General features: G+C 40.2%; 1 protein-coding gene across 1 annotated transcript in view; it reads left to right on the top strand.

Moving 5' to 3' along the window:
- Positions 1-697: 697 nt before the first annotated feature.
- SLC6A15 (solute carrier family 6 member 15) overlaps positions 698-26,995 on the top strand; it is a 69,458-nt gene continuing 43,160 nt past the window's right edge. Inside the window, exons 1-6 of the mRNA XM_069764401.1 lie at positions 698-788; positions 11,126-11,589; positions 13,212-13,369; positions 20,657-20,783; positions 22,316-22,497; positions 26,361-26,471. Of these exons, the coding sequence (XP_069620502.1) occupies positions 11,301-11,589; positions 13,212-13,369; positions 20,657-20,783; positions 22,316-22,497; positions 26,361-26,471 (867 nt within the window). The 5' untranslated portion in view covers positions 698-788; positions 11,126-11,300. The remainder of the gene's footprint in view (positions 789-11,125; positions 11,590-13,211; positions 13,370-20,656; positions 20,784-22,315; positions 22,498-26,360; positions 26,472-26,995) is intronic.

A 26,995-nucleotide genomic window follows, 5' to 3' on the forward strand; every position in this document is an offset into this window, starting at 1 on the left:
GTTGCCAAGCGAAAAGCCAAAAACATCACTGCTCTAGAGGAGATCTGCATGGAGGAATGGGCCAACATACCAACAACAGTGTGTGGCAACCTTGTGAAGCCTTACAGAAAACGTTTGACCTCTGTCATTGCCAACAAAGGATATATTACAAAGTATTGAGATGAAATTTTGTTTCTGACCAAATACTTATTTTCCACCATCATATGCAAATAAAATGTTAAAAAAACAGACAATGTGATTTTCTGGATTTTTTTTCCCCAGTTTGTCTCCCATAGTTGAGGTCTACCTATGATGTAAATTACAGACGCCTCTCATCTTTTTAAGTGGTGGAACTTGCACTATTGCTGACTGACTAAATACTTTTTTGCCCCACTGTAGATATGGAAAATACACAACAGGCAACAACAATAGTCTTAAATATAATTTGTTTCACAGTGATATTAGATCTATGCTATAATAACATATTAGGCATTACTTAGGATTTGGATAAATACTTTATTTCGCAATCAATTATTAGCCCAGACCTAAGAGATAATTTAGGGTGAGCTCAGAAGACTCTCATGCCCTGCGTATGGACCACTCCCTGGGACCAGCGTGATGCAGGCAGCTTGCTACAGCTTGTATGAGGTGGATTTGTATCAGACACCATAGTCTCCTCCCATTCATTCCTCCTCTTAACCCAGCTCTGATGGAACATGTGCAGATCCGTCATCATCACCCAGTGTATACACAGCAGGCGTGCTCTCTGATCACATCACCCATCAGCCTCATCTTCTTTCCTTAGGGAGGTAAGGTGTATCATTTTCTAACCAATATTTTATTGATGTGGAGGGGAGGTGAAAGGATTTTATGTGCGGTGGTGATGCTGCGTGCTGATCCTTACAAAGCACTGGAGGCCTTTCTGATGCTGATGGGATTTTATTCCTAAACAGACTCGACCATGGGATGGAGAGTGTGTGTCCGCCACATGTCTGCAGCTAGTGCTCCCGCCAGTGTGCTTGTGGTTGGAAATCAGGTGGCATTCTTCTTCTTACTGCCATGTAGGTGTCCATACATCATAGGAAGATGATCAACCGCCTAGCAGGACGCGGCTTTATTACATTATGTAGCTAAGGAGAGCCGGCACCTATTTTATAGGACTAGAGATATGGATGTTATATTATGGAATTGTAAAAAATAAAAGAATAGACTACCTAGTTAGAGATGTTGTCTAGGTCAAACAATTGCTACTTCTTATTTCATTTCAGAGTAGATATACGGTATTGACCGGATGAAGAAGCCCTTTACGTCTGCGCAATGTGAATGATTCATTTTCTACTGATATCAGCCCCAGGCGCCTGTGAAGGTCAAAAGGTAGAATTGTGGTTAAATCTTGATGTCATTACCCTTTTTGATGGCCCTAGTAAATCTCATTAGGACGATGCAGGTTCCTAATCATATAAGCTGACAGGGAGGATAAAGGGATGAAGGTTGGTGCTACTACTGCTATAGCGTCTCTGATATCCATCGCTCAGCTGCAGGAACAAAAGACCTGGAATAAATAGTCGCAGGAAATATTATCGATCAATGTGTCCGACAAGTTAGAATATTTGGAAAACTCGGTACGGCCCATGCTCTGTGGTAGTGTATTGCCTTTCAAGGGCAGCCTCCATTGCCCCCCTTCCTCCATGTAAACTGTGGTAGAGTAAACCCTGCCCTGCTGCTGCTGCTGCATGAAGCTGTGTGGATTGCCTTGCTTGCAGAGAAGTGTCCTCCTCCTCCCATTCCTCTTAATTCTATTCTCCTCAATGACAAGGATAGGCCCTTTTTCATCTGAGTGGAACGCCCCTGTTCATTGTATTCTTGTCATCTTTTAAACATGAACTCTCCAGCAGCACTCCAGCATGGGAACAGTTGCTTTCAAAAGAGAACATATAGCAATATGTCCAAGAACGTTCAACCTTTTATATGTTAAAAATTATGCACTTTTTGGCTGTTCCAGGCATCACGAATACATCTATACACAAACTTACATGTGAAACTGAGCAAATCTACTTTAAAACTATAAGAACTGGTCAGACATTTGCTTTTGCTGTATAACTTTCACCTCACAGATGTTTGGTTCCTCTGGTTTTGGTGATTTGGTGGTTTTACCAAAGTAAATAAGTATGTTTTACTGAACTAAATGGGTTTCACACATGGTATTTAGGCTAATCTACACTATATATAGAATATATGTTTATATATATCTCATACATGTTGGCCAAGTGGTTAGAGAAGAAATGCTGTAGTTGATTTAAACTGGGTGATCTACTTCCATCTGGATTGTGCTGTCAACATCTTAGCTTTTACTTTAGCATTGGTACAAAACCTCCATCCTGAGGGGTCACATATGACTATTAAGGCCCTTCTTTGCAGCCCCAACCATATACATATATTTTTCATGTCAGAGAGAAGAAGAGGAACAGCATGTAGTGTAGGAGCAGAGATGGGTTAACTTAATAGCAATTTCTTTTACCCCATACATTGGTAGATTGGGAGTCTTCTGACCTAGGTGGCACTCTAGAAGAGGCGTGATGAGTTGGTAAGGCCACACTTGTGATTAGTAGGCCAAGTGCAACATTATTCGGTGATGATGTGCTAGACCATCTAACTAATAATTAAGAGAAGGTTTTCCACTAGTCCAGTGGGCACAGATCATTGACCTATTGAAGTAATTTTAGCAACTCATATAAGCTAGGAACCATATCAGATATGATTTGATGTATATGTTTCATAAATGTCTTAGATTTTAATTCTGGTCCCTGGGATTGGTTCAATCTGATGATGTAGGCATTAAAAGAGAAAATGTTGTACACCCCTGTTCTATAGTATATATCAATTGAACAATTGATTGACTTAGTTTCCTTAACAATGATTGAACCTAGTAATAATAATAATAATAATAATAATTTTATTTCTATAGCGCCAATATGTTGTGCAGCACTTCACATTTTAGAGGGGACTTGTACAGACAATAAAAGACATTACAGCATAACAATAATCACATAAATCCACAGATACCAAGAGGAATGAGGGTTCTGCTCACAAGCTTACAAACTATGAGAAAAAGGGGAGACACGAAAACCTAGTGTATGTTTGTGTATGTTTCTACTGCTATTAAAGCTCATTGATTTCTTTAGTGAGTGCATTATCAGTGAAAAAAATCTATTTGCTTGATGATGCAATAGAGCCATTGTGTTGCAAACCTTCAGAGTTCTAATGGCTCTTATTGAAGAGACACTTTCATGAATGCAGACTTATTTATAAACAATGTGAATTGCGAAAAGATGTAAATTTACTGGCTTCCAGAAAAAAGGCTGTCTTATATCAGCCACACCAGATGTCCATCCAAAAGGAAGAGAGAACATTCTACAGGGCACTGGTTGGCTGGATGAGATGTCTTAGACAAAGTTGATTGAGAGTACTGCCACTTAATAACAATACATATACCAAGAGTATATTAAAGAGGGTCTCCACTACTGTTTGATTGATAACCTATTCCTAGGATAGGTCATTAATGTCTGATCGGCAAGGGTCCAACACACCGGCGGCCGCCAGTCGGAACTACTCATTTGCAATTCAGCTCCATCTTCTGATAGTGGCCGTGGCAGGGTACAGCACATCCACCTCCTATTGATTTGAATAGGATGCAAATGTGTAGTATCCTGCCGCAGACACTAAGAACAGCTAATTGGCAAGGTTGCCGGGTGTCCATCTCGGACCGAGCAGACATTGATTGATTGATTGATAACCTATACTATGGATAGGTCATCAATTAAAAAGTTCATATATATCCACAAAAAAACAAAAGATAGTCAGCTCTCCTGACTATCGGCTATTCCACACCTGTTCCTGCACGGAAAAGTTGAGCACTCAGTCCACAGAAAAATCGATGAATCCAGCAGGAATGTAGTAAAATCACTAAATTTATTTCTTCATTTTTTTAAAAAAAAGGAAAGGGTTGTATCCTATGGTACACCACTTGTAAATAAGTCTAATTTCTTACAGCATTATGCACACATGGCAGCGTTCTTCCGACGCGTTTCGACTAACGTCTTAACCATGATACTGTACCAGTATCCTGTGAATCTTTTTGCCCAACTCTAGTTTAGTCCAATCATTTTGTATTGTGTTCCTGAGTTAGGATCTTGGGTACCATGCGTCTACGTATGTGCTGTGCATATTTACATACATCCACACAGAACTGTCTACAAATGACGTCAGTACACATCCATAAATATAAAATCAAAACCTCCGTAGGTCCACCTTGCAAAGAGCAGTACGGCGATTTTCAAGACACTCATCAATCTCTGACCATTGAGGTTCACAATGTAAATTTTAAACTTACCTATCAGTATGGATTTATTTTATAGTGATTGGTAATTTGAGCATCCAGAGAAAAGCCATTCACACATTGTCAGAATATACACTATGCAGAAGTTGCTCTTGGTCAGATTCAAATCCAAGACACTAGTCCTGCATCCCGATTAGTACTGACCACTGAACCACTGTGCTGTCCAGGAACATGTCAAAATGCTAAAACACAGTGTGAAGCCAGCTTTAGAGTGATCGAAACCCAAAGGCCCCAATTCTTCAAAGCGATTATGCCACAATTTTGGCGTAAATCACTTTAGAAAGTTGGAACATTTTGCACTATTTTCATCTAATAGGTGAAGATGATGGGTGGAGGGACAGGGGCATGATGCCACAGTTTGTCATGAATTAGTCCCTTATACTAGAAATCTTATTCCAGGCTTTGACTAGAGTAAAATGTGTGGTGGGGTGCAACCAACTTTGTAGACATGCCCATTTCATAAAGAGGCACGTGCCGGTTAATAAATCCAGCACCACTGACTCCAGCGTACACCCTCATCAAGACTGGCGTGAGCAGCACCAGGTTTGATAAATCAGGGCCAAAATGTCTTCAGAACCAAAAGTAACGGTGATAAATATCACATTATCAGACTGGCCTTAAAAGGTGTCATAATCATCTTTATTTGTGTAATAAAGTTCAGTAACTTTGTAATTTAATTTATATTTCAATAGCTCCTCATTTTCATAATCTCTAGTGCGGGTTTGCTGCAATTGTATTCAGTCTAGTCGATTCTCTGTAATCTAATATCCACACTTCGGGCTTATACATCTTAGTTAGACCATGTTCGCACTTTCAGAATTTATGTCAGTATTTTGAAACAAGATATGTAAGCCAAAATAAAGTAGGGGGAAAAATACAGAAGTGGTGACGTGTTTCAATTAGGCTTTTCCTCTGATTGTTCCTCTCATGGTTTTTGCTTACACATACTGAGGTAAAATAGTGACCAAATACTGAACATATGAACATGGCCTTACACTGATACATAGGAAGAAATGATCAGAACAAGAGAGACTTGTAAGCCTAAACCAGGAGTGGGTGATAAATACAGAAGTTGAGCCGTGTTTCTATTATACTTTCCTCTGATTGTTCCTCTCATGGTTTTGGCTTACACATACTGAGGTAAAATAGTGACCAAATGCTGAACATGTGAATGTGGCCTTACACTGATACATAGAAAGAAATGATCAGAACAAGAGACAGACTTGCACTCCAAAACCAGGAGTGGGTGATAAATGCAGAAGCGGTGCATATTTTTCTATTATACTTTCCTCTGATTATTCCTCCTGGTTTTGGCTTACACATACTGAGGTAAAATACTGACCAAATACTGAACATGTGAACGTGGCCATACACTGAAACATATAAGGGAATGATCAGGACAAGAGAGAGACCTGTTCTGCTGATGCACTTACCAGATCTACGATACATACAATTGTAGCAAAAACCCCAACAAACCTTAGATGATGTAGGAAAGTTTTCAGCAACCGTCAACCGTCAGCAACTGGCACGAGAATGAAAACATGAGAATGGGGCAGAATGTCAATGAGTAAGCTTTATTCCCATAAAACTGGAAAACCCTCCATTATATTTATAGCCTGTTATTTCATTTAGACAGATAAATTATGGCTCTGCTGTATGGAGCCATATGGGACTTTGTTTGCCAATGTACAGTCTCTATGTTTAGAAATAGGAGGAATCCTTGCATGTTATCCTGTCTATGTAGGTTCTCGGAATAAGACAGAATTACCATCTAATAGATGGCTTATGATAACATGTTTTTGAACAGGAGGAACAAATTTAGCAAATTTTCCTCGATTATTTTATTATAATAACACAAATTATAATATACAACGGTTGTCTCAGACTTCACAGAATGACCCTCCCGTGTCAACAACCCCTATAAATATATAAACAATGTATGAAATAATAAAATAATGTCTAATAAAGTCCAACTTAAATCCTACTTTCTGTGGAACTATATCTTAAAAACCCAAGGTTCATGATGTTAAGATTTTGACGCATAGAGGTGGGAGAGCTGGAAATAAATGTTCACAAATTCACATTCTTGGTACATATCCTCCAAATGCCTAAGTGCACTTGTCAGATAAATACGCAATATGCGGCATTGGATAAAACAGTTGCATTTCTATGGCTACTGAAACTATGGAAATTAACTTTTTTTTCTCTTTAATCCTCAGAGGACTGTTGTCACATGATGGAAACTCTACTGCCATTTCATTTTTGGCAAACTTTTCAAACGGCTATATTGATAGCTTTGAAGTTTCTTTGAGTATGTCATGTGAATAAGATATTTATGATTATTCAGAATAATTTGTCTTTCCAAGTTACATTCTCATTTAATTTTTGAAGCAGAAGATGTGAGATTTGTTCTCTTGTCAAGAAAAAAAAAGTTTTATTAAAAAATATATTAAGTTAATTTTCCTTTAGGAACTGAGGTGATATGAGTAAAGAAGATGAATGGAAATATATGTGAAAATGGTAGATTAGATAATTAGCATAGGAATTACAGTCATGTCCAAAAGTATTGACACCCCTGCAATTCTGTCAGATAATACTCATTTTCTTCCAGAAAATGATTGCAAACAAAAATTATTTGGTATTATTATCTTCATTTAATTTGTCTCAAATGAAAAAAAACACAAAAAGAATTGTCCTAAAGCCAAATTGGATATAATTGCACACCGAACATAAGAAAGGGGGTGGACAAAAGTATTGGCAAAAATCATGTGATGCTTCTCTAATTTGTGTAATTAACAGCACCTGTAACTTACCTGTGGCACCTAACAGGTGTTGGCAATAACTAAATCACACTTGCAGCCAGTTGACATGGATTAAAGTTGACTCAACCTCTGTCCTGTGTCCTTGTGTGTACCACATTGAGCATGGAGAAAAGAAAAAAGACCAAAGAACTGTCTGAGGACTTGAGAAACCAAATTGTGAGGAAGCATGAGCGATCTCAAGGCTACAAGTCCATCTCCAAAGACCTGAATGTTCCTGTGTCTACCGTGCGCAGTGTCATCAAGAAGTTTTAAGCCCATGGCACGGTGTCTAACCTCCCTAGATGTGGACGGAAAAGAAAAATTGACAAGAGATTTCAACGCAAGATAGTGCGGATGTTGGATAAAGAACCTCCACTAACATCCAAACAAGTTCAAGCTGCCCTGCAGTCCGAGGGTACAACAGTGTCAACTCGTACTATCCATCGGCATCTGAATGAAAAGGGACTGTATGGTAGGAGACCCAGGAAGACCCCACTTCTTACCCCGAGACATAAAAAAGCCAGGCTGGAGTTTGCCAAAACTTACCTGAAAAAGCCTAAAATGTTTTGGAAGAATGTTCTCTGGTCAGATGAGACAAAAGTAGAGCTTTTTGGGCAAAGGCATCAACATAGAGTTTACAGGAGAAAAAAAGAGGCATTCAAAGAAAAGAACACGGTCCCTTCAGTCAAACATGGTGGAGGTTCCCTGATGTTTTGGGGTTGCTTTGCTGCCTCTGGCACTGGACTGCTTGACCATGTGCATGGCATTATGAAGTCTGAAGACTACCAACAAATTTTGCAGCATAATGTAGGGCCCAGTGTGAGAAAGCTGGGTCTCCCTCAGAGGTCATGAGTCTTCCAGCAGGACAATGACCCAAAACACACTTCAAAAAGCACTAGAAAATGGTTTGAGAGAAAGCACTAGAGCCTTCTAAGGTGGCGAGGAATGAGTCCAGACCTGAATTCCATAGAAGACCTATGGAGAGATCTAAAAATGGCAGTTTGGAGAAGGCACCCTTCAAATATCAGGGACCTGGAGCAGTTTACCAAAGAAGAATGGTCTAAAATTCCAGCAGAGCATTGTAAAAAACTCATTGATGGTTACCGGAAGCGGTTGGTCGCAGTTATTTTGGCTAAAGGTTGTGCAACCAAGTATTAGGCTGAGGGTGTCAATACTTTTGTCCGGTCCATTTTTGGAGTTTTGTGTGAAATGATCAATGTTTTGCTTTTTGCTTCATTCTCTTTTTTTTTTTTTTTCATTTAAGACAAATTAAATGAAGATAATAATACCAAATAATTTGTGTTTGCAATCATTTTCAGGAAGAAAATGAGTATTATCTAACAGAATTGCAGGGATGTCAATACTTTTGGCCATTACTGTAGATCCTCCACTTATACTTTTACAGCCAAGTATCTACTCCTGTTACTGCTAAATCCTTGTCCTTTTTGAATCCTGTAGGATCAAATATTATTGCCATTATCTGGATACTTGTTGTTTTCAACAGCTGACATGTGCCCACAATAGGCGAGGGCGGAATCGCGATCCGCCCATGCCTATTAACTATTTAAATGCTGCTGTCGAACTCTGACAGCTGCATTTAACATGCGCTTACAGCCATCAGGCTGGAAATACGAGCACCGCTGACCCCCCCAAGACCCCCATGAAGACCTCTATGGTTGTTGATGCCTTATTGGTATGAGCACCACCCTATGGTCAGTGCTCATAGCAATGCAGTAATTCTGCTACATAGGGGCGATCTGAGCATCACCTTTATGTAGCAGAGGAAATCGAGTTGTGGCAGTTTCTAGCCTCCCATGGAGGCTATTGAAGCATGGAAAAATAAAAAAAAATGTTTTTAAAAATATGAAAAAAAAAATATGTAAAAGTTTAAATCACCCCCCTTTTGCGCCATTCAAAATGAAACAATAAAAATAAAATCAAACAAAGACATATTTGGTGTCAACACATTCAGAATCACCAGATCTATCAATAAAAAAAGGATTAACATGATCGCTTAACGGTGTAGTGAGAAAAAAATCAAAACACTAGAATTACGTTTTTTTGGTTGCTGCGATATTGCATTAAAATGCAATAACGGGCGATCAAAAGAACATATCTGCACAAACGTGGTATCATTAAAAATGTCAGCTCGGCAAACAAAAAATAAGCCCTCACCCAATCCAAGATCATGAAAAATGACGCCACGGGTCTTGGAAAATTTGACATTTTTTTTCTCCACTTACATAAAAAAGAACCTAGACATGTTTGGTGTCAATGAACTTGTAATGACCTGGAAAATCATGATGGCAGGTCAGTTTTAGCATTTAGTGAACCTAGCAAAAAGCCAAGCAAAAACCAAGTGTGGGATTGCACTTTTTTGCAATTTCACCGTACTTGGAATTTATTTCCCATTTTCGAGTACAAGATATGCTAAAACCAATGTTGTCATTCAAAAGTAGAGCTCGTCCCGCAAAAAATAAGCTCTTGCATAGCCATATTGACGAAGAAATAAAAAGTAATGGCTCTGGGAAGGAGGGGAGCAAAAAACGAAAAAGCAAAAACAAAAAAACTCTGATCATGAAGGGGTTAAAAATGTTAATACATCTAAAATAAAGATTGAACCAACTTTCCAACAGGCCTTGGTTAAAAAAAAGTCCTATTATTTTGTTTCTACAGCCATTATTTTGTCCCCTGCATGTTCCGTTTTTGGTATCAGAAAACAAATATATCTAACACCGATCACGAGAACTGGCTTCTAAATGTCAAGTTTGAACAAAGTTGTGGCCATGCAATCCAACATCTTCTTCTTTCATTCTCTATGGGACTGCCAGAGTTGGCCAAATACAGCGCTCCGCTTTTTGTTGGCAGTCTGAGTATAAATAGAGTGTTGGTGAGCCTACCTGGCCTCTGCACCATTTAGTCCTGTTCTCATAAATCGGTGGAGATTCATTGGTCAAACTTCATGCAACCACCAAATTATCACCTAGCCTATGGATAGATGATAACTTCTAAATATGGGAGTAACCTTTAAATTAAGACTTTTGACAAACTTTTGAAAGTTTGACCTAGTCTTTACAAAAGATACAGTTCCTCACCTGGGATCTTTGAATATTTTCAAAATCTAAACCACTTAATCACTATATTGGCTTTATTTATATTTTACACAAGGCCTATAACATTTGTTGAGATCTATCTATTTTCAAAATGATGAAGACCGCCCTCTATCTCTCGATCTAGCTCTGTATCCATATCTATGTGTACAGTACATATAGTGCATATACACATAACAGTATTTTCTAATTTAAGTTACCATTGTGACACATTTTGTAATAGTGTCATAAAAATTACATTTTACAAAAGATGGCTGAGGAAGTTAACGCAGATCTGTCAACAGATTTTGGCATATTATCAGATAGGTCTCCTAAACCAGGCTGGTGAGCTTGTTCACAAGTATAGGAGTTTAGTAAAATTCTGTTTTTCATTTCAGTCAGGAATATTTTAGAAAAGAATTATACAGGTATTCTCCAATTCTGGCCAATAATTTTAACCCTTCAGTATTCAACCATAAAAACCTTGACTCTCGATCTTAAGGTCTACTGTAATCTGGGAAAGTTTTGTGTGGTAACTTTCCTCATGCTGTGGGAACAATTCTGTATATTCCAGTTCTAGCAATGTACTTCAGAGAAGGGGGCTACATTGAATAAAGCCATTATGCCTCACATAATGAGTTGTGAACGTGAAATAATCCTTCCAAACTAATATTACAGTCATTTTAATCTCATGCTTGGCTTTTCCCCAGCAGTTAATAAATATTCTGTACAGTCCATTTAAAAATTCCTTTTGAAAGTGAAGCAATGAATCGGGTGTTAAAATAACCAAGAAGATTACTTTCATATACTAAAACCTTATATTCTAATATGTGTATATATGCCATCTATTTCTTTCATAGGTACCAACCACTATGGATGTTTAGAGAAAGTCGCCAGTGATGACGCAAATATAAACTTAACTAATACTTAAAAGTAAACCTATTTTATAAGATCAACTTTGCTGTCAAGATCCAGTACTTGAGGACATTTGTCTTTCTATCTTGAGCCAATACAGAAACTGTATTATACCTTCAGATGCCTAAGAACAGTAAGGTAGCTAAAAGAGAGCTGGACGATGATGTTGTGGATTCGGTTAAGGATCTGCTGTCCAATGAAGACTCATGCGACGAAAGCTTTAAGAAGAGTGAGCTGATGGTCCAGGATGAGTTGGACAAGCTTAGAGATATTGAGGATGGATCTGATATTGATGATGAACGACCAGCCTGGAACAGCAAACTACAGTATATCCTCGCACAAGTTGGCTTTTCAGTTGGCTTGGGAAATGTTTGGAGATTCCCATACTTGTGCCAGAAGAATGGAGGCGGTAAGAAATAAATATGCTCTATTATGATAAATTAACAAATAATGGTTGTATATTATTAACAGCATAAAAATCAAATTAGTGCAACTTATCATTAGTTTTGGAAGAAGAAAAGAACAGAATACAAAATTTAGAGAATGATATGACAGTGACAGGTGTTACCCAATAATACAAATCTGGTGTTTGGTAAAGTACCTCTGTAAATCTTCTACTTTATTCAGTACTATGCCATGCTTCTACCTCACTCAGGAGGGGTCTCCATAAAATAGTCTGAACTACGAAAAATTTGAGTCAGCGCTATGCAAAGGATCTGGGAATATTTAGCTTGCAAAAAAGAATGCTAAGAGGAGCCATAATAGCTGTCTATTAATATCTGAAGGGATGTCATAGTGTAGAGGGGTCATCATTATTCTCTTTTGGACATGGATACATGAGAAGCAATGAAATGAAAATGAAAGGTAGAAGATATAGGTTAGATATTAAAAAAAACTTTTCAACAGATAGGGTGATCAATGAGAGGAACAGGTTGCCACGAGAGATGGCGAGGTCTTCTTTAATGGAAGTCTTCAAACAGAGGCTGGACAGACATCTGTCTGAGATGGTTTACTGAATCCTGCAATGAGCAGGGGGTTGGAAGCAATGACCGCGGAGGTCCCTTCCAACTCTAACATTTTATTATTCTATGAAATGGGCTAAAATAACAGGTATAAAAAATGCTGTTTTATTTTAACTTCTGGAATCTCTTTCTGGTTTTGGTGGAGAACTGATCTCCTGCAGGTTATCCTGACATGACTGTAAGATATTTCTCTTGTAGTCTTTACGAACCTGTTACTTCTGAGATTTAGCATACCAATAAAAGCTTTTCACAATTTCCTGATTTAGTTGCCCCTTTCCATGAAGATTTAAGGGGTTGTCTGTGAAATTATTTTTGCTGACATATGTGTAGGGTAGATCATATGAATCAGATGGCTGGGGGTCAGATTCCTGGTACCACTACAAATCAGATGATTAAAGGGGTCGCGGTGCATCAGAAGGGTCACTGCTCAGTACAATATGGAGTTGCTGCCAATGGTACAACAAGCTTTACAAATTAACAGAAAGCTACTACAACACCTCATGCACACTCTCATATAAAAGGGAACCTATCACCGGATTTCTGCTGCCCAAACCATGAGCAGCATGAATAAGAGAGCAAGATCATTTTTGCACTTGTATAAGTTTGACTCTCTAAAGCTGCATCCAGTCTGGGGTTATCTGACTAGGATGACTAGTCCAAGAGACAGGTCCATGGTGGCTTCTCTCTGCCCTGTACCCTTAGACTGACAGGACTCTCACTGTACACACATGTGTGTTTTCCCTGAAATGCCGCATCGTTTGAAATTGTAACATACATGGCTTTAATAACTGAGCCAGTCTCTGATTAACGTTGTCCATATTTCGGGCAGCATGAATCAGCTGAGAGATTCCCTTTCAGGCTCCAGACCTATTTGTTTTACAGTCTGTTTTCTTATGGACTATATTTGTATGTACATATGCTAAAATGACAAAGATCTGTATTCTGGTTCATTATCTCTACCATGTAGTAGGATTAAATATCCTTAATTTTACTTTTATATTCCTTCCAGGGGCTTACCTGGTGCCATATTTAATACTTCTATTAGTTATTGGAATTCCACTTTTCTTCCTGGAGCTTTCTGTGGGCCAGAGAATACGTAGAGGAAGTATTGGGGTCTGGAATTATATCAGCCCTAAAATGGGTGGAATCGGATTTTCCAGCTGTATTGTAAGTATTCATGTTAGTGTTAACTTTGCCAAACTCACACTCACTCAGGTCGTCATTTTCACTCAGTGAGCAGAAACATGAAATAATGGTGTCAAAGAAAAGTGGCAACACGAATGTAGAACCGAGTCATCAGGAGGGTAAATTAGATGAGCTTATTCTTCAGATGCTGGAGGGAGAGGAAGATGACAAGCCACTCTGCCCTGGTCATGGTAATTACTGTAAGTACAGTGAGGAAAATAAGTATTTGATGCACTGTTCATTTTGCAAGTTTTCCCACCTACAAAGAATGGAGAGATCTGTGATTTTATATATATTATTAGAAAATGGAAGTAACGCAAGATTACTTCCTTGGTCTGGCGCTCCATGCAAGATCTCACCTTGGTGGGGTAATGATGATTCTGAGAAAGGTCAAAAATCAGCCCAGAACTATATGGGAGGACCTAATAAATGATGTGAAGTGAGTTGGGACTATAGTCTCAAACATTACCATTAGTAACACACTATGCTGTGATTAAAATCTTGCAGGGCCTGCAAGGTCCCCCTGCTCCCACCAGCACATGTCCAGGTCCGTTTGAAGTTTGCCAATGACCATCTGGATGATCCAGAGGAGACATGTGGGAAGGTAATGTGGTCAGATGAGACCAAAATAGAACTTTTGGTGTCAACTTCACTCACTATGTTTGGAGGAAGAAGAAGGATGAGTACAACCCTAAGAATACCATCCCAATCGTGAAGCATGGTAGGGGAAACATTATACTTTGGGGGTGCTTTTCTGCAAAGGGGACAGGAAGACTGCACCATAGTGAAGGAAGTATGTATGGGGTCATGTATTGTGAGATTTTTGCCAGCAATCTCCTTACCTCAGTAAGAGCACTGAAGATAGGTCTTAACTGGGTCTTCCAGTGACCCGAAACACACAGCCAGGGCAACTAAGGAGTGGCTCCAGTAGAAACATTTCAAGATCCCGGAGTGGCCTAGCCAGTCTCCAGATCTGAACCCAAAAGAAAATCTTTGGAGGGAGCTGAAACTCAGTGTTGTCCAGCGACAGCCCCGAAACCTGAAAGATCTGGAGAAGATCTGTATGGAGGAGTGGGCCAAAATCTCTGCTGCAGTGTGTGCAAACTTCGTCAAGAACGGCAGGAAATGTCTGATCTCTGTAATTGCAAACAAAGATTTCTGTGCAAATTTTAAGTTCTGTTTTCTATTGTATAAAACATTGATTTATTTTTAATTTTACATTCAATAAAATGCAAATTAATTACATTAAAATTGCACAATGTGATTTTCTCGAATTTTTCTTTAAGCATTTTGTCTCTCACAGTTGAAATGTACCTACGATAAAAATTACAGCCCTCTCCATTCTTTGTAGGTGGGAAAGCTTGCAAAATTGGCAGTGTATCAAATACTTTTTTTCCCCACTGTATAGGTTTGGGCAACAAACCAAATTATAGCTCGGGTGAAACAAGCCTAGCTATGACTCTGCAGCATATAATAAATTCTAACTGAAAACCTAAAGAGCAAAAGAAGATTCTTTACTTCTACAATATTCTGGTATGTGAATCAGCAATATCAGTAGATAATGGAGAGGTCATGAATAGGGTTGAGCGACCTTGACTTTTTTAGGGTCGAGCCGGGTTTCGCGAAACCCGACTATCTCAAAAGTCGAGTCGAGTGAAATCGGCCGATTATGGCGAAAAGTCGAGGATCGACCGAAACACGAAACCCAATGCAAAGCCAATGGGAATTTTTTATTTATTTATTTTTTTCTCTCTCTCTCTCTCTCTCCCCCCTCCGTCCGTCCCTGAACTGAAAAGCTGGTGTTACACAGTGCAAATCGCTACAGCGCACAAGCGACAACATGGCGATAGGCGTCCACGCCCCTAAGACCTATGTCATCACTCTGCCCACGCCCCTTCATTGGCTGAAAAAAATGGCGCCAAGCGCGTCATACGAAACGCGACTTTGGCGCGAAAGTCGCGTACCGCATGGCCGACCCCACACAGGGATCGGGTCGGGTTTCATGAAACCCGACTTTGCCAAAAGTCGGCGACTTTTGAAAATGAACGATCCGTTTCGCTCAACCCTAGTCATGAAGCTAATCCTTTGATTAAAGGGCCTAGCAATCAGTAAACAGACAGATAAAGGGTGATCAGCTAAGGGTCATGCATCTAAAAAGGTCCTGCATCCTGTGATTTCAATAGAGTGATTGTGAAGCATTCCTGAGTCATAACCTCTAAGAACCTGGGAGTTCCAGCAGGTGTCCAGCAGCAAGGATGCCATTGTTCAGAGTATTCATAAAAGGGTACTTTAAGTCCATTACTATTATTATTAGTATTATTACACTGGGGAACAAGTTGAAAAAAATTTTCTGTTGAGTTAGGTTTTTGAGCTGATTTATACTAAAATTGGCATGCTGATTCCAAAAAGGTAGTCAGTTTTTTTCTAGCACGTCAAGTTTTTCCTCCACAACTTACCTGCCAGAGAAGCACAATTGCACTGATATCTGTAATAAGACTTGTTATCTGATTACAATTCGACTCATATAGAGCTACGTGGCAACTTGTAAGAGTAGTCACAACTGAGACAGTGTGGTGAGAGGTGTGTGCAGCTCCCAATACGTCATAATTATCAATATCTTTACACAAAAATTTTATCATAGTAGGAATAAATAGGATTTGTGATAGCTTTTCTCTTTACATTGGGCGCTTAGTTGTAATTTATATATCTTTTATGATTTTTATCTTTGTTAGTTTTCAAAGCTTGTAACTTTCCATCTCAGTGTTTTATTTACATATGTACATATTTCCTTTGTTTCAGATCATGTCTGCTCCTTCTTCCTCTCGTCGTAAATGCCTATTTGTACTATTTAAAAAAAAAAAACACTTTTTAGGTACAGTAGTTTACATATTTTTGAGAAGACAAAAATCCTATAGTTCAAAAACTTGACATGCTAGAGAAAAACTGAGATCATTTCTGGATTCAGCATCCAAAAATTAGTTAAGAACAGTTGTCTGACCTAACTCCTAAAAAATTGTGTTCTCCAGTGTTATTTATTATTATAGTGTCATTTATTCCATGGCACTTTACATGTGAGGAGGGGTATACATAATTAAAAACAAGTACAATAATCTTAAACTAAACAAGTCACAATGGTACAGAAGGAGAGAGGACCCTGCCCGCGAGGGCTCACAAACTACAAGTCCATTATTTGATACTCTTCCCTTTTATGTCAGGCAACAGTATTTGTGTATTAATATTCCAAGGTTTGTTCACCTGAACAGTACAGCAGGTTTCCCTCATAAACGTCATAGTATGAATCTACTTTTTATTTACAGATTTTATGTACTCATATAGAACCATTAATTTCCACAGAGCTAGACACTACCGTTCAAAAGTTTACGGTCACCCAGACAATTTTGTGTTTTCCATGAAAAATCATACTTTTATTAATCAAATGAGTTGCCAAATGAATTGAAAATCTAGTCCAGACATTGACAAGGTTTGAAAAAAGAGATTTTTATTTGAAATAATAATTTTCTCCTTCATACTTTGCTTTCGTCAAAGAATGCTGCCTTTGCAGCAATTACAGTATTGCAGACCTTGGGCATTCTAGCAGTTAATTTGCTGAGGTAATCTGGAGGAATGTCACCCCATGCTTCCAGAAGCCCCTCCCACAAGTTGGTTTGGCTTGATGGGCACTTTTTGCGCACCATATGGTCAAGCTGCTCCCACAACAGTTCAATGGAGTTGAGATCTGGTGACTGCGCTGGCCACTACATTACAGATAGTATACCAGCTGCCTGCATCTTCCCTAAATAGTTCTTGCATAATTTGGAGGTGTGCTTTGGGTCATTGTCCTGTTGTAGGATGAAATTGGTTCCAATCAAGTGCTGTCCACAGGGTATGGCATGGCGTTGCAAAATGGAGTGATAGCCTTCCTTATTCAATATCCCTTTTACCTTTTACAAATCTCCCACTTTACCAGCACCAAAGCAACCCCAGACCATAACATTACCTCCACCATGCTTGACAGATGGCGTCAGACACTCTTCCAGCATTTTTTCAGTTGTTCTGCGTCTCACAAATGTTCTTCTGTCTCATCCAAACACATCAAACTTGTATTTTTCTGTCCATAACACTTTTTTCCAATCTTTCTTTGTCCAATGTCTGTGTTCTTTTATCCATATTAATCTTTTCCTTTTATTAGCCAGTCTCAGATATGGCTTTTTCTTTGCCACTCTGTCCTGAAGGCCAGCATCCCGGAGTCGCCTCTTCACTGTAGACTTTGACACTGGTGTTTTTCATGTACTATTTAATGAAGCTGCCAGTTGAGGACCTGTGAGGCATCGATTTCTCAAACTACAGACTCTAATGTACTTGTGTTGTTGCTCAGTTGTGCAGCAGGGCCTCCCACTTCTCTTTCTGCTCTGGTTAGAGCCTGTTTGTGCTCTCCTCTGAAGGGAGTAGTACACATCATTGTAGGAAATCTTCAGTTTCTTGGCAATTTCTCGCATGGAATAGCCTTCATTTCTAAGAACAAGAATAGAATGTCGATTTTCACGTGAAAGTTCTTTTTTTTTGGCTATTTTGAGAGTTTAATGGAACCAACAAATGTAATGTTCCAGTTTCTCAACTAGCTCAAAGAAAGGTCAGGTTTGTAGGTTCTCTAATCAGCCAAACTGTTTTCAGCTGTGCTAACATATTTGCACAAGGGTTTTCCAGGGTATTCTAACCATCCATTAGTCTTCTTACACCGTTAGCAAACACAAAGTACCATAAGAACACTGGAGTGATAGTTGTTGGAAATGGACCTCTATACACCTATGAAGATATTGCATTCCAAACCAGACGTTTGCAGATAGAATAGTCATTTACCACATTAACAATCTATAGAGTGTGTTTCTGAATCATTTAATGTTAGCTTCATTGGGAAACCGGTGCTTTTCTTTAAAAAATAAGGAAATTTCTAAGTGACCCTAAACTTTTGCACGGTAGTGTATATCACCACGTTTTACTTAAAATCATACCAATGTGGGTTCCCACTAGAAGAACTGGATTGCTGGCATAGTTTAAAAATGGCATAATAATTAGGACATACCATACATTTAAGTTTTATTGTTATCAATGTGTTATCTACCAAGAAAAATTGTCCTGCTACACATATGATTGGGATTTATGCTGAAAAATATAAATGTAGTAATGAATAATGAGATGTGCATGCATCATTCTCATAGAAAGTTTGAATTTCAGGCTTGTTTTTCTTAAAGGGATTGTCCACAACTAGAACAACTAGTTCCTAAACTAAATGTTGGCCCCAATAAAATTTTAAAGCCCTTACTCACCTCCCATGCCGGCACTTGCACTCTCCGGGGCTGTGACGGTGTGTTGTGACACGTGACGCTGGCGCCCAATTTGTGTTGGCGTCACGTGTGAACTGAACATGAAGAGGAAGCCGGGGCTGCAGCACATGCTGGACTCCCTCTTCATGTTCAGTTTCTCCAAAGGTGGAGACAGTGACACCAGCACTGATTGGGAGACGGGCATCATGTGTCATTCCATTGCATCACAGCCCCAGGATCGCGAGTGCTGACAGCACTGGAACAGTGCCGGCACAGGAGGAGAGTATAGGCTTTATTATTTTATCAGGCCAAACAGTAAGTTTAAGAAGGGATTATCCTAGTAGTGGAAAACCCCTTTAAGTGAAATAAGTTTATCCACTTTGAAATATTTTTAGCTCAAAGACTCAGTTATGTATAAAATAACAAACAGATCTATACTTAGCCTTCCTCAGTCCAGTGAGATGGCTCTGCCATTGGCCCAGTATCTGTTTGGCTGCAGCGGTGACATCACTTCGATAATACTGCAACAAATCACTGATATCAGCAGCTCCTGCCATCTAAATCACGCAAAATTGGCTGCAGCTCTATTGGTAGGATGTTACCACTGTAGCCAATCCACAGGGGTCGGATGAAAGGCGGATATACCTCGCTGGACTTGGCAAAGGGAAAGTCTAACTTATTTTCTACATACCTGAGCTGATAGCTAAGTATAACTGATTGGAGACAATCCCTTTAATGACATAAGTTAGGATGTCTAATTGTCCACTTCAATGTCATGCACTTCAAATATTGCATTGCGACTACTGATGCATGCAGTCATGCTGATGGCCATTTGTTGTTACACAGTCATGTGAGTTTGCACCTTTACTAAAGGGGTCCTCTGGTTTAGAAAACCCATAGTTGTATGCCCTAATAATGAATTATGGGTTAATGGAGGGTTCATTGTTCAGAATCCTGATCTTTGGTCCGGAGGGCAGAGTGGATATAAAGAGCATCGCTCGTTCAGGAGGATACTTGGGATCAGCTTGTTATCAATGGCTAATAGTCAGTAGATAAGTATTCGGAAGAGAAAACATTTTCTCCACTATTTATATTCTATCCCCCTATAGTCTTAGGTTAGGGTGACAGGACCATATTTTCCCTCATCCTTGAGAATCGGGCCGATGCTAATCACACCATGATTTCGAGTATGAGCAGAGTGTGATCTGATTCTCTCGGATGATGAGAAGATAGAATAGAGAAGATGGAGAATGTTTTTTCCCGTCAGTGTGTGAACATCAGACTGCACTCAGATGTCACCCACATGCAGGAGATATTTTCCAGAGAATTATTGACGTGCATAACTGAGTTTGATCCAAATATGGAATGCAAATTTGTCATCGGGCGGACTTGTATCGAGGAAGAAATCAGACATGTGTATGGTGCCATAGACTAAGATTGGTCAGAGTGCGATGTTTTGTCGGAGCGCACTCGGACCAAAAATATGATCATCTGCACGAACCCTTAGTTAACTGATGATGAGAAAATTTATATCTTTATCAATTTAATTTGAGAAGATTAACACAAAGAAATGTGCAGGGAAAGTTATTTCAGTTGATTACATAAGCTGGTCACATAGTAGTAAAATAGGTTTAGATTAAATGGAAAGTTCCTGTAGTGAAAGTGGAACAATGATTAAAACTGCTTTATTTTCCGGTGTAGAAGGATCTAGGAAACAATTCATCATCAGGACATTATCTAGAGGATGATATGGCATGTGAACCCTCACGCTCTGTGGTAGCATACCACCTACACTGTAGTATGATATGTATTGCATTGGTCGTTTTTCAGTCCATGGGTCACATTGGAACATGGACGGCAATAAACTTATGATATGTTGTGGGCTGCAAACGTATTATTTCTACTACTAACCATAAATTTGGACTCATACACTTACTCTGTTTTACAGGTCTGCTTGTTCGTGGCTCTCTACTACAATGTCATTATTGGATGGAGTCTCTTTTATTTCTCACAGTCCTTCCAACATCCTCTGCCTTGGGACCAATGCCCTTTGGTGAAAAATGCTTCTTATACCTGTGAGATATTAACATATTATTATTTACTTGGATTAAAATGAGTGATGAGCGAATATACTCGTTACTCCAGATTTCCCAAGCACGCTCGGGTGTCCTCCGAGTATTTTTTAGTGCTCAGAGATTTCGTTTTCCTCACCCCAGCTGAATGATTTACAGCTATTAGCCAGGCTAAGTACATGTGGGGGTTGCCTGGTTGCTAGGGAATCCCCACATGTAATAAAGCAGGCTAGTAGCTGTAAATCATCCAGCTGCGGCGAAGAAAACTAAATCTCCGAGCACTAAAAAATACTTGGAGGACACCCGAGCATGCTTGGGAAATCTCGAGTAACGAGTATATTCGCTCATCACTAATTAAAATGCATCCCATGGCGTAGATATTAAGGGTAAGTTCTCATGGGTAGGATGAGCAGTGGATATACTGGTCAGAAAATGATCTGAACGTTTCACTACCAACATAGCGGAAGAGCCTTCATGAATTATCCTTCATACGCTAAAGAGACAATCAACAGCAGTTTATGATGCAAATATTCATGCAAATGGTGAAATCTGTGGTAAATCTCCAGCATTTATGTAGCAAAAACCACGATTTGGAACAGAGTCTGTCGCTGTCCACCAAACCATTACTTTTTATATAGTTACTTTTTGGCAACCCTCCTGAAGGCAACCTGCCACGTGAAAAAAAGGTATTAACCTGCAAATATGGGATTAAATTGTAGGCTAATGGCGTTATGAACCAGCCCGGTGCCCGCACTTTGAGCCCCGATGCCAGGAAGAAACAAACTTTATTCTCCTGTCAGGGATTGGATTTCAGTCACGGGGCGGGTTCAGTCTGTCTGTGTATAGATAGCGGCGGCGGCAGCCACACCCCACAAACTGACAGCAGCTCAGCATTAGTAATTGTCGGGGGCATGTTTACTGCTGTTGTTTTCTATACACAGACTGTACCCTTGCTGCCACCTCCCCCGTGACTAAGCACTGAACGCTGTTGGGGGATAAAGTTCATTTCCTCTCACAGCGGGGCTCTAAGTGCGTGCGCCGGGCAGGTTCAGAACGCCAATAACCTGCATATTAACCCCGCTCCTGGAGGTTATTAGTAATTTTTCACATGACAGGTTTCTATTAAGGCACAGCATTCTAGTTGCCTATAGACACCAGGCTTAGATATATCCTGTACAGTTTTTTTTTTTTTTATCTTAAAGCAGATGCCATAATATAATGTAGGGGATATATAATTGGTGCAACCAGGGCAGCTGTACAGGGGGCCAAGAAGTAAGGGGATCAACTACCACCTCCAAAGTAGCTGAAATTATGCATTATGATGAGCTACTGGACTGCAAAGGGTCCAGTTACTGTTCTTGCACAAGGGCCTTCTTCTCTCAGTATACGCCATTTTTATCACCTCTCTGAGTCCGTTAATAAGGGGCTAATTATGCGCTATGTGAGGTTTAAATAACTGCAAACACCTGTAAGCTTATGTGTTACACGCCTAGAAGAATTCATACCATTCATACTACAGTTTTAATGTTTTACAGATATTGAACCTGAATGTGAAAAAAGTTCTGCAACTACTTACTATTGGTACAGAGAGGCATTAAATATTTCCAATTCAATCACAGAAGGTGGAGGCCTCAACTGGAAGATGACTCTGTGCTTACTAGCGGCATGGATAATGGTGTGTCTCGCTATGATCAAAGGCATTCAGTCTTCAGGCAAAGTGAGTATATATGAGCAGGCTGGAGACATCCTCCATGTACTGACATCGGTTTATAGGTTCATAAAAAGGGGCAGGGGGAAACCATGTTAGTTCCATATTATTGTAATTATATTGAGATTACCATATATTGTTACCAGAAAATGTGCAGCATGTTGCAAATCATGCAATATACAATTCTTATTAGCATAAAATATGCAAAGTATACAGAAAAATGATGGCCTGGTCATTAGCACTTGCCAATCTTCATAAAAGGCATGCATGAATAATATGCACCAAAATCCTTCACAGGAATATGCTATGCCACATGAATTTGGCACTACTTATGTTGTGTGCCTTTATGTGCCTCGCCTGAAATGCTGCTCTAATTATGAACTAAAGTAGCATTTCACAACAGAATATAACTCCAAGTAAATCAAACTTCTGTGAAATCAAACTGTCCACTTAGGAAGCAACACTGTTTGACAATCAATTTCACATGCTGTTGTGCAAATGGAATAGACAACAGATGGAAATTATTGGTAATTATCAAGACACACTCAATAAAGGAGTGGTTCTGCAGGTGGAGACCACAGATCACATCTCAGTACCAATGCTTTCTGGTTGATGTTTTGGTCACTTTTGAATGTTGGTTGTGCTTTCACACTCGTGGTAGCATGAGACGAACTCTATAACCCACACAAGTGTCTCAGGTAGTGCAGCTCATCCAGGATGGCACATCAATGCGAGCTGTGGCAAGAAGGTTTGCTGTGTCTGTCCGCATAGTGTCCAGAGGCTGGAGGCGCTACCAGGAGACAGGCCAGTACACCAGGAGACATGGAGGTGGCTGTAGGAGGGCAACAACCCAGCAGCAGGACTGCTACCTCAGCCTTTGTGCAAGGAGGAACAGGAGGAGCACTGCCAGAGCACTGCAAAATGACCTCCAGCAGGCCATAAATGTGCATGTGTCTGCACAAATGGTTAGAAACCGACTCCTTGACGATGGTCTGAGTGCCCGACGTCCACAGATGGGGGTTGCACTTACAGGACGCTTTGCATTTGCCACAGAACACCAGGATTGGAAAATTCGCCACTGGCGCCCTGTGCTCTTCACAGATGAAAGCAGGTTCAAACTGAGCACATGTGACAGACGTGACAGAGTCTCTGGAGATGCTGTGGAGAGCGATCTGCTGCCTGCAACATCCTTCAGCATGTCCGGTTTGGCAGTGGGTCAGTAATGGTGTGGGGTGGTATTTCTTTGGTGGGCCGCACAGCCATCCATGTGCTCGCCAGAGGTAGCCTGACTGCCATTAGATACCGAGATGAGATCCTCAGACCCCTTGTGCAACCATATGCTGGTGTGGTTGGCCCTGGGTTCCTCTTAATGCAGGACAATGCCAGACCTCATGTGGCTGGAATGTGTCAGCAGTTCCTGCAAGATGAAGGCATTGAAGCTATGGACTGGCCCGCCCGCTCCCCAGACCTGAATCCCACTGAACACATCTGGGACATCATATCTCGCACCATCCACCAATGTCACTTTGCACCACCAGGTTTGGGAGGAGATCCCTCAGGAGACCATCCGCCGCCTCATCAGGAGCATTCCCAGGCGTTGTAGGGAGGTCATACAGGCACATGGAGGCAACACACACACAACTTAACATCATTTCCTTGTCGTGAGGCATTTCCACTGAAGTTGGATCAGCCTGTAATTTGATTTTCCACATTGATTTAGAGTATAATTTCAAATCCAGACCTCCATGGGATATCAGTTGTGATTTACATTGATCATTTTTATGTTTTATTGTTCTCAGCACATTCCAGTATGTAATGAATAAAGATTTACAACTGAAATATTTCATTCAGTGATATCTAGGATGTGGTATTTTAGCATTCTCTTTATTTTTTTGAGCAGTGTATATGCTGCCACTACTGATGAATTTGGCAGGCTGCCGTATCCAAGCTCCATCCTGCCCTGACTCCTCTATAACTACACAAATTTTGGTGAAGCTGCCTGAAACTGTGTGTAAATGGTAAAAGTTACAACACTTCTGGTGAACTCCCTGTTGCACAAAAACTTGGCGACTTTTCAGTGTTTTAACCCAGTTTTAGAGCCTTCGTGTTTTCCAAACTGCTTTCATTGTCACATCATAGAATGCAGTTGAGGGTGTATCTGATTTAGGCAAAGCAAAATGGAATTTATCAAAAACCCATTTCACAAATAAGATTCACAAGTAACTTGTATTAAAGGGGTTAAAAGGTTATTACCAAAAAAAACAAGTTATCACCATAAGATAAAGGATATCTTGCCAATCGCTGAAAGTCCAGCTGCTGGGGTCCCCAGTAATCTTGAGATTGGTGCTCTGAATGGAGTAGAGGTGCCAGTGCTCGACTTCCACTACACTCATTGTCTATGGAACATCAGGAAATAGCTGAGCGCTTTACAGGCAGTCTAATAGACAATGAATAACTCAGAGGCCAATCATGTGCACTTTCTGGATAGAGCTGCAGAGCCTCGTTCTTGGCATTCCAGAGCCCTGATCTTGGGATCGGTGTGGTCCATTGCTGGGGTGGTCAACAATCAGCAGGTTATCCTCTTTTCCACAGATAGGGGATAACTTGCATTTTGAGGAATAACCCTTTAACTGCAAAGTTTAGCTACAACTTCCCTAATATTTCTTGAGAATTAGTAAACCTCTTCAGCGTCTGAATGTAAATATGAATATGGCCATTTACAGACAGCATGCTGATCTGGAAATGGTAAAAAATGAAACCAAAGTATTAAAAAGTAAGCAAAACTCTTACTGAATTAGGAAATAAAGGGAACTTGTCAAGAGATTCATGCTGCTGCAATACCGGTAAAAGTTCTCTTGGCACAAACCGCTATTTTTCACTCTATTGTGCGGTGCTAAGTTCGACAAGTCTTTCCCTATTTATGTCGAAAGAGACATGTCAATCAACCTGAGCCAAGCGAGTAGAAGTTGATACCAGGACACCCCTCGCCCCTTGACTCTTCTTCCTGTTCCTGGCTCACTAGTAAACAATTGTATGTTTTCTCTGAAGTTCCACGTCATTTTGGAGTAGTAAGTAGTAGCTTGTAATGAGGGAGCCTGTTTATTTGTGCTGCCTGTGGTTCACCCAGAAAATAATCTCCTGACTTGTTCCCTTTAGGCTCATCTGTCACTTCTGTATGCCGCCCTTGGTAACGCCAGTCAGTCATGGCTCCTACAGTGGCTGACAGCAGTCATTCTGATGAATGGTCATCCATGTAGTACATGGAAGGCTTGTGTCCACCAAAGCGGGAGCGCTAACACAGCAGATGTCCTAGTAGACTCCAAGAGGGCAGTTTAGAGCTGGGGTTCCCCTTTATGGACCCATGAAACGTTAAACATGTCTTGAGAGCTGCAACCTGTGTGTACATTCAGCTCCTTTCCATAGGGTCTTTCATCATTCATCTTTGGCATCCATAGACCATCATTTACCAGAGCAATAGCTCAATGAAGTCCCTTGAATGACTGATACCACAGTATGGCATTTGTCATAACTTTACACTATACAAATAAGGAAGGAAAAACGCAGTACGACAAGAACCTGTATTATAAATGTTTTGAGCAGCATTGAAGGACATCAGAGCTGCAGGTATCATGGGGAACTGAGGTTAAAATGTTTTGTACAGGTGTGGGTCCTCAAAGTCAATTCCTCTGGTCCGCCTAATGTTCCCATGGACATGACAACCATTCCAGGGATCCCTGCCTACTCATGCCCAGGCAGGACAGCTAGCTGGCATGAATAACATCATAACACACAACAATCTCAGTAAGAGAGACCATGAAAACTAGAATAGGACTGTGACATGGTCTAACATGTTCTGTATTTGTGTTCCCCAGGTCATGTATTTCAGTTCTCTTTTTCCATATGTGGTTCTAACGTGTTTCCTCGTGCGAGCTTTGCTCTTAAATGGCTCAGTTGATGGCATCCGACACATGTTTACTCCAAAGGTAAGAGTTTAAAGTCAGAATCACAAGTTCTTGATTTTTTTTCCCCTTTTATTATTTTCTGTTTGGTGTGCCAAAAGCAACCACATGAATGGATTTTTCACTGGGTATTGTTAAAGGGAACCTGTCACCAGGTTTTTCCCATATAAAGTAAGGCCAGCACATGTAAGCCCTCTGTTACGGCATACCAAAATACTGTCTATATGTCACCAATGCGCTCTGTATAACACAAAAATAGCTTTTGTTGTGCTCACTTATGGGGCAGTCTGGTGTTGATCCAGTGCCTCCTCTCTTCTTGCAATTGCCATTTTGCTTCTGGCTTTGTGTGGATGATGCATCCTATGTCATCCACACAGTGTCCTCCTGTTGTGAATTCCGCTCTTGGGCTCCCTCCGGTGGTTGTAAGTGGCACTTTCGTGAGTTCTGCTCTTGGGCTCCCTCTTGTGGTTTCTAGTGGTATGGCTGCTCCTTGGATTTAGCTGTCAGCAGCTGCTTCCACTGATCGTTGTCATGCTCACGCCCTGACT

This window comes from Ranitomeya imitator, chromosome 4 (genome assembly GCF_032444005.1).
Source record: "Ranitomeya imitator isolate aRanImi1 chromosome 4, aRanImi1.pri, whole genome shotgun sequence".
NCBI classification, from domain to species: Eukaryota; Metazoa; Chordata; class Amphibia; order Anura; family Dendrobatidae; genus Ranitomeya; species Ranitomeya imitator.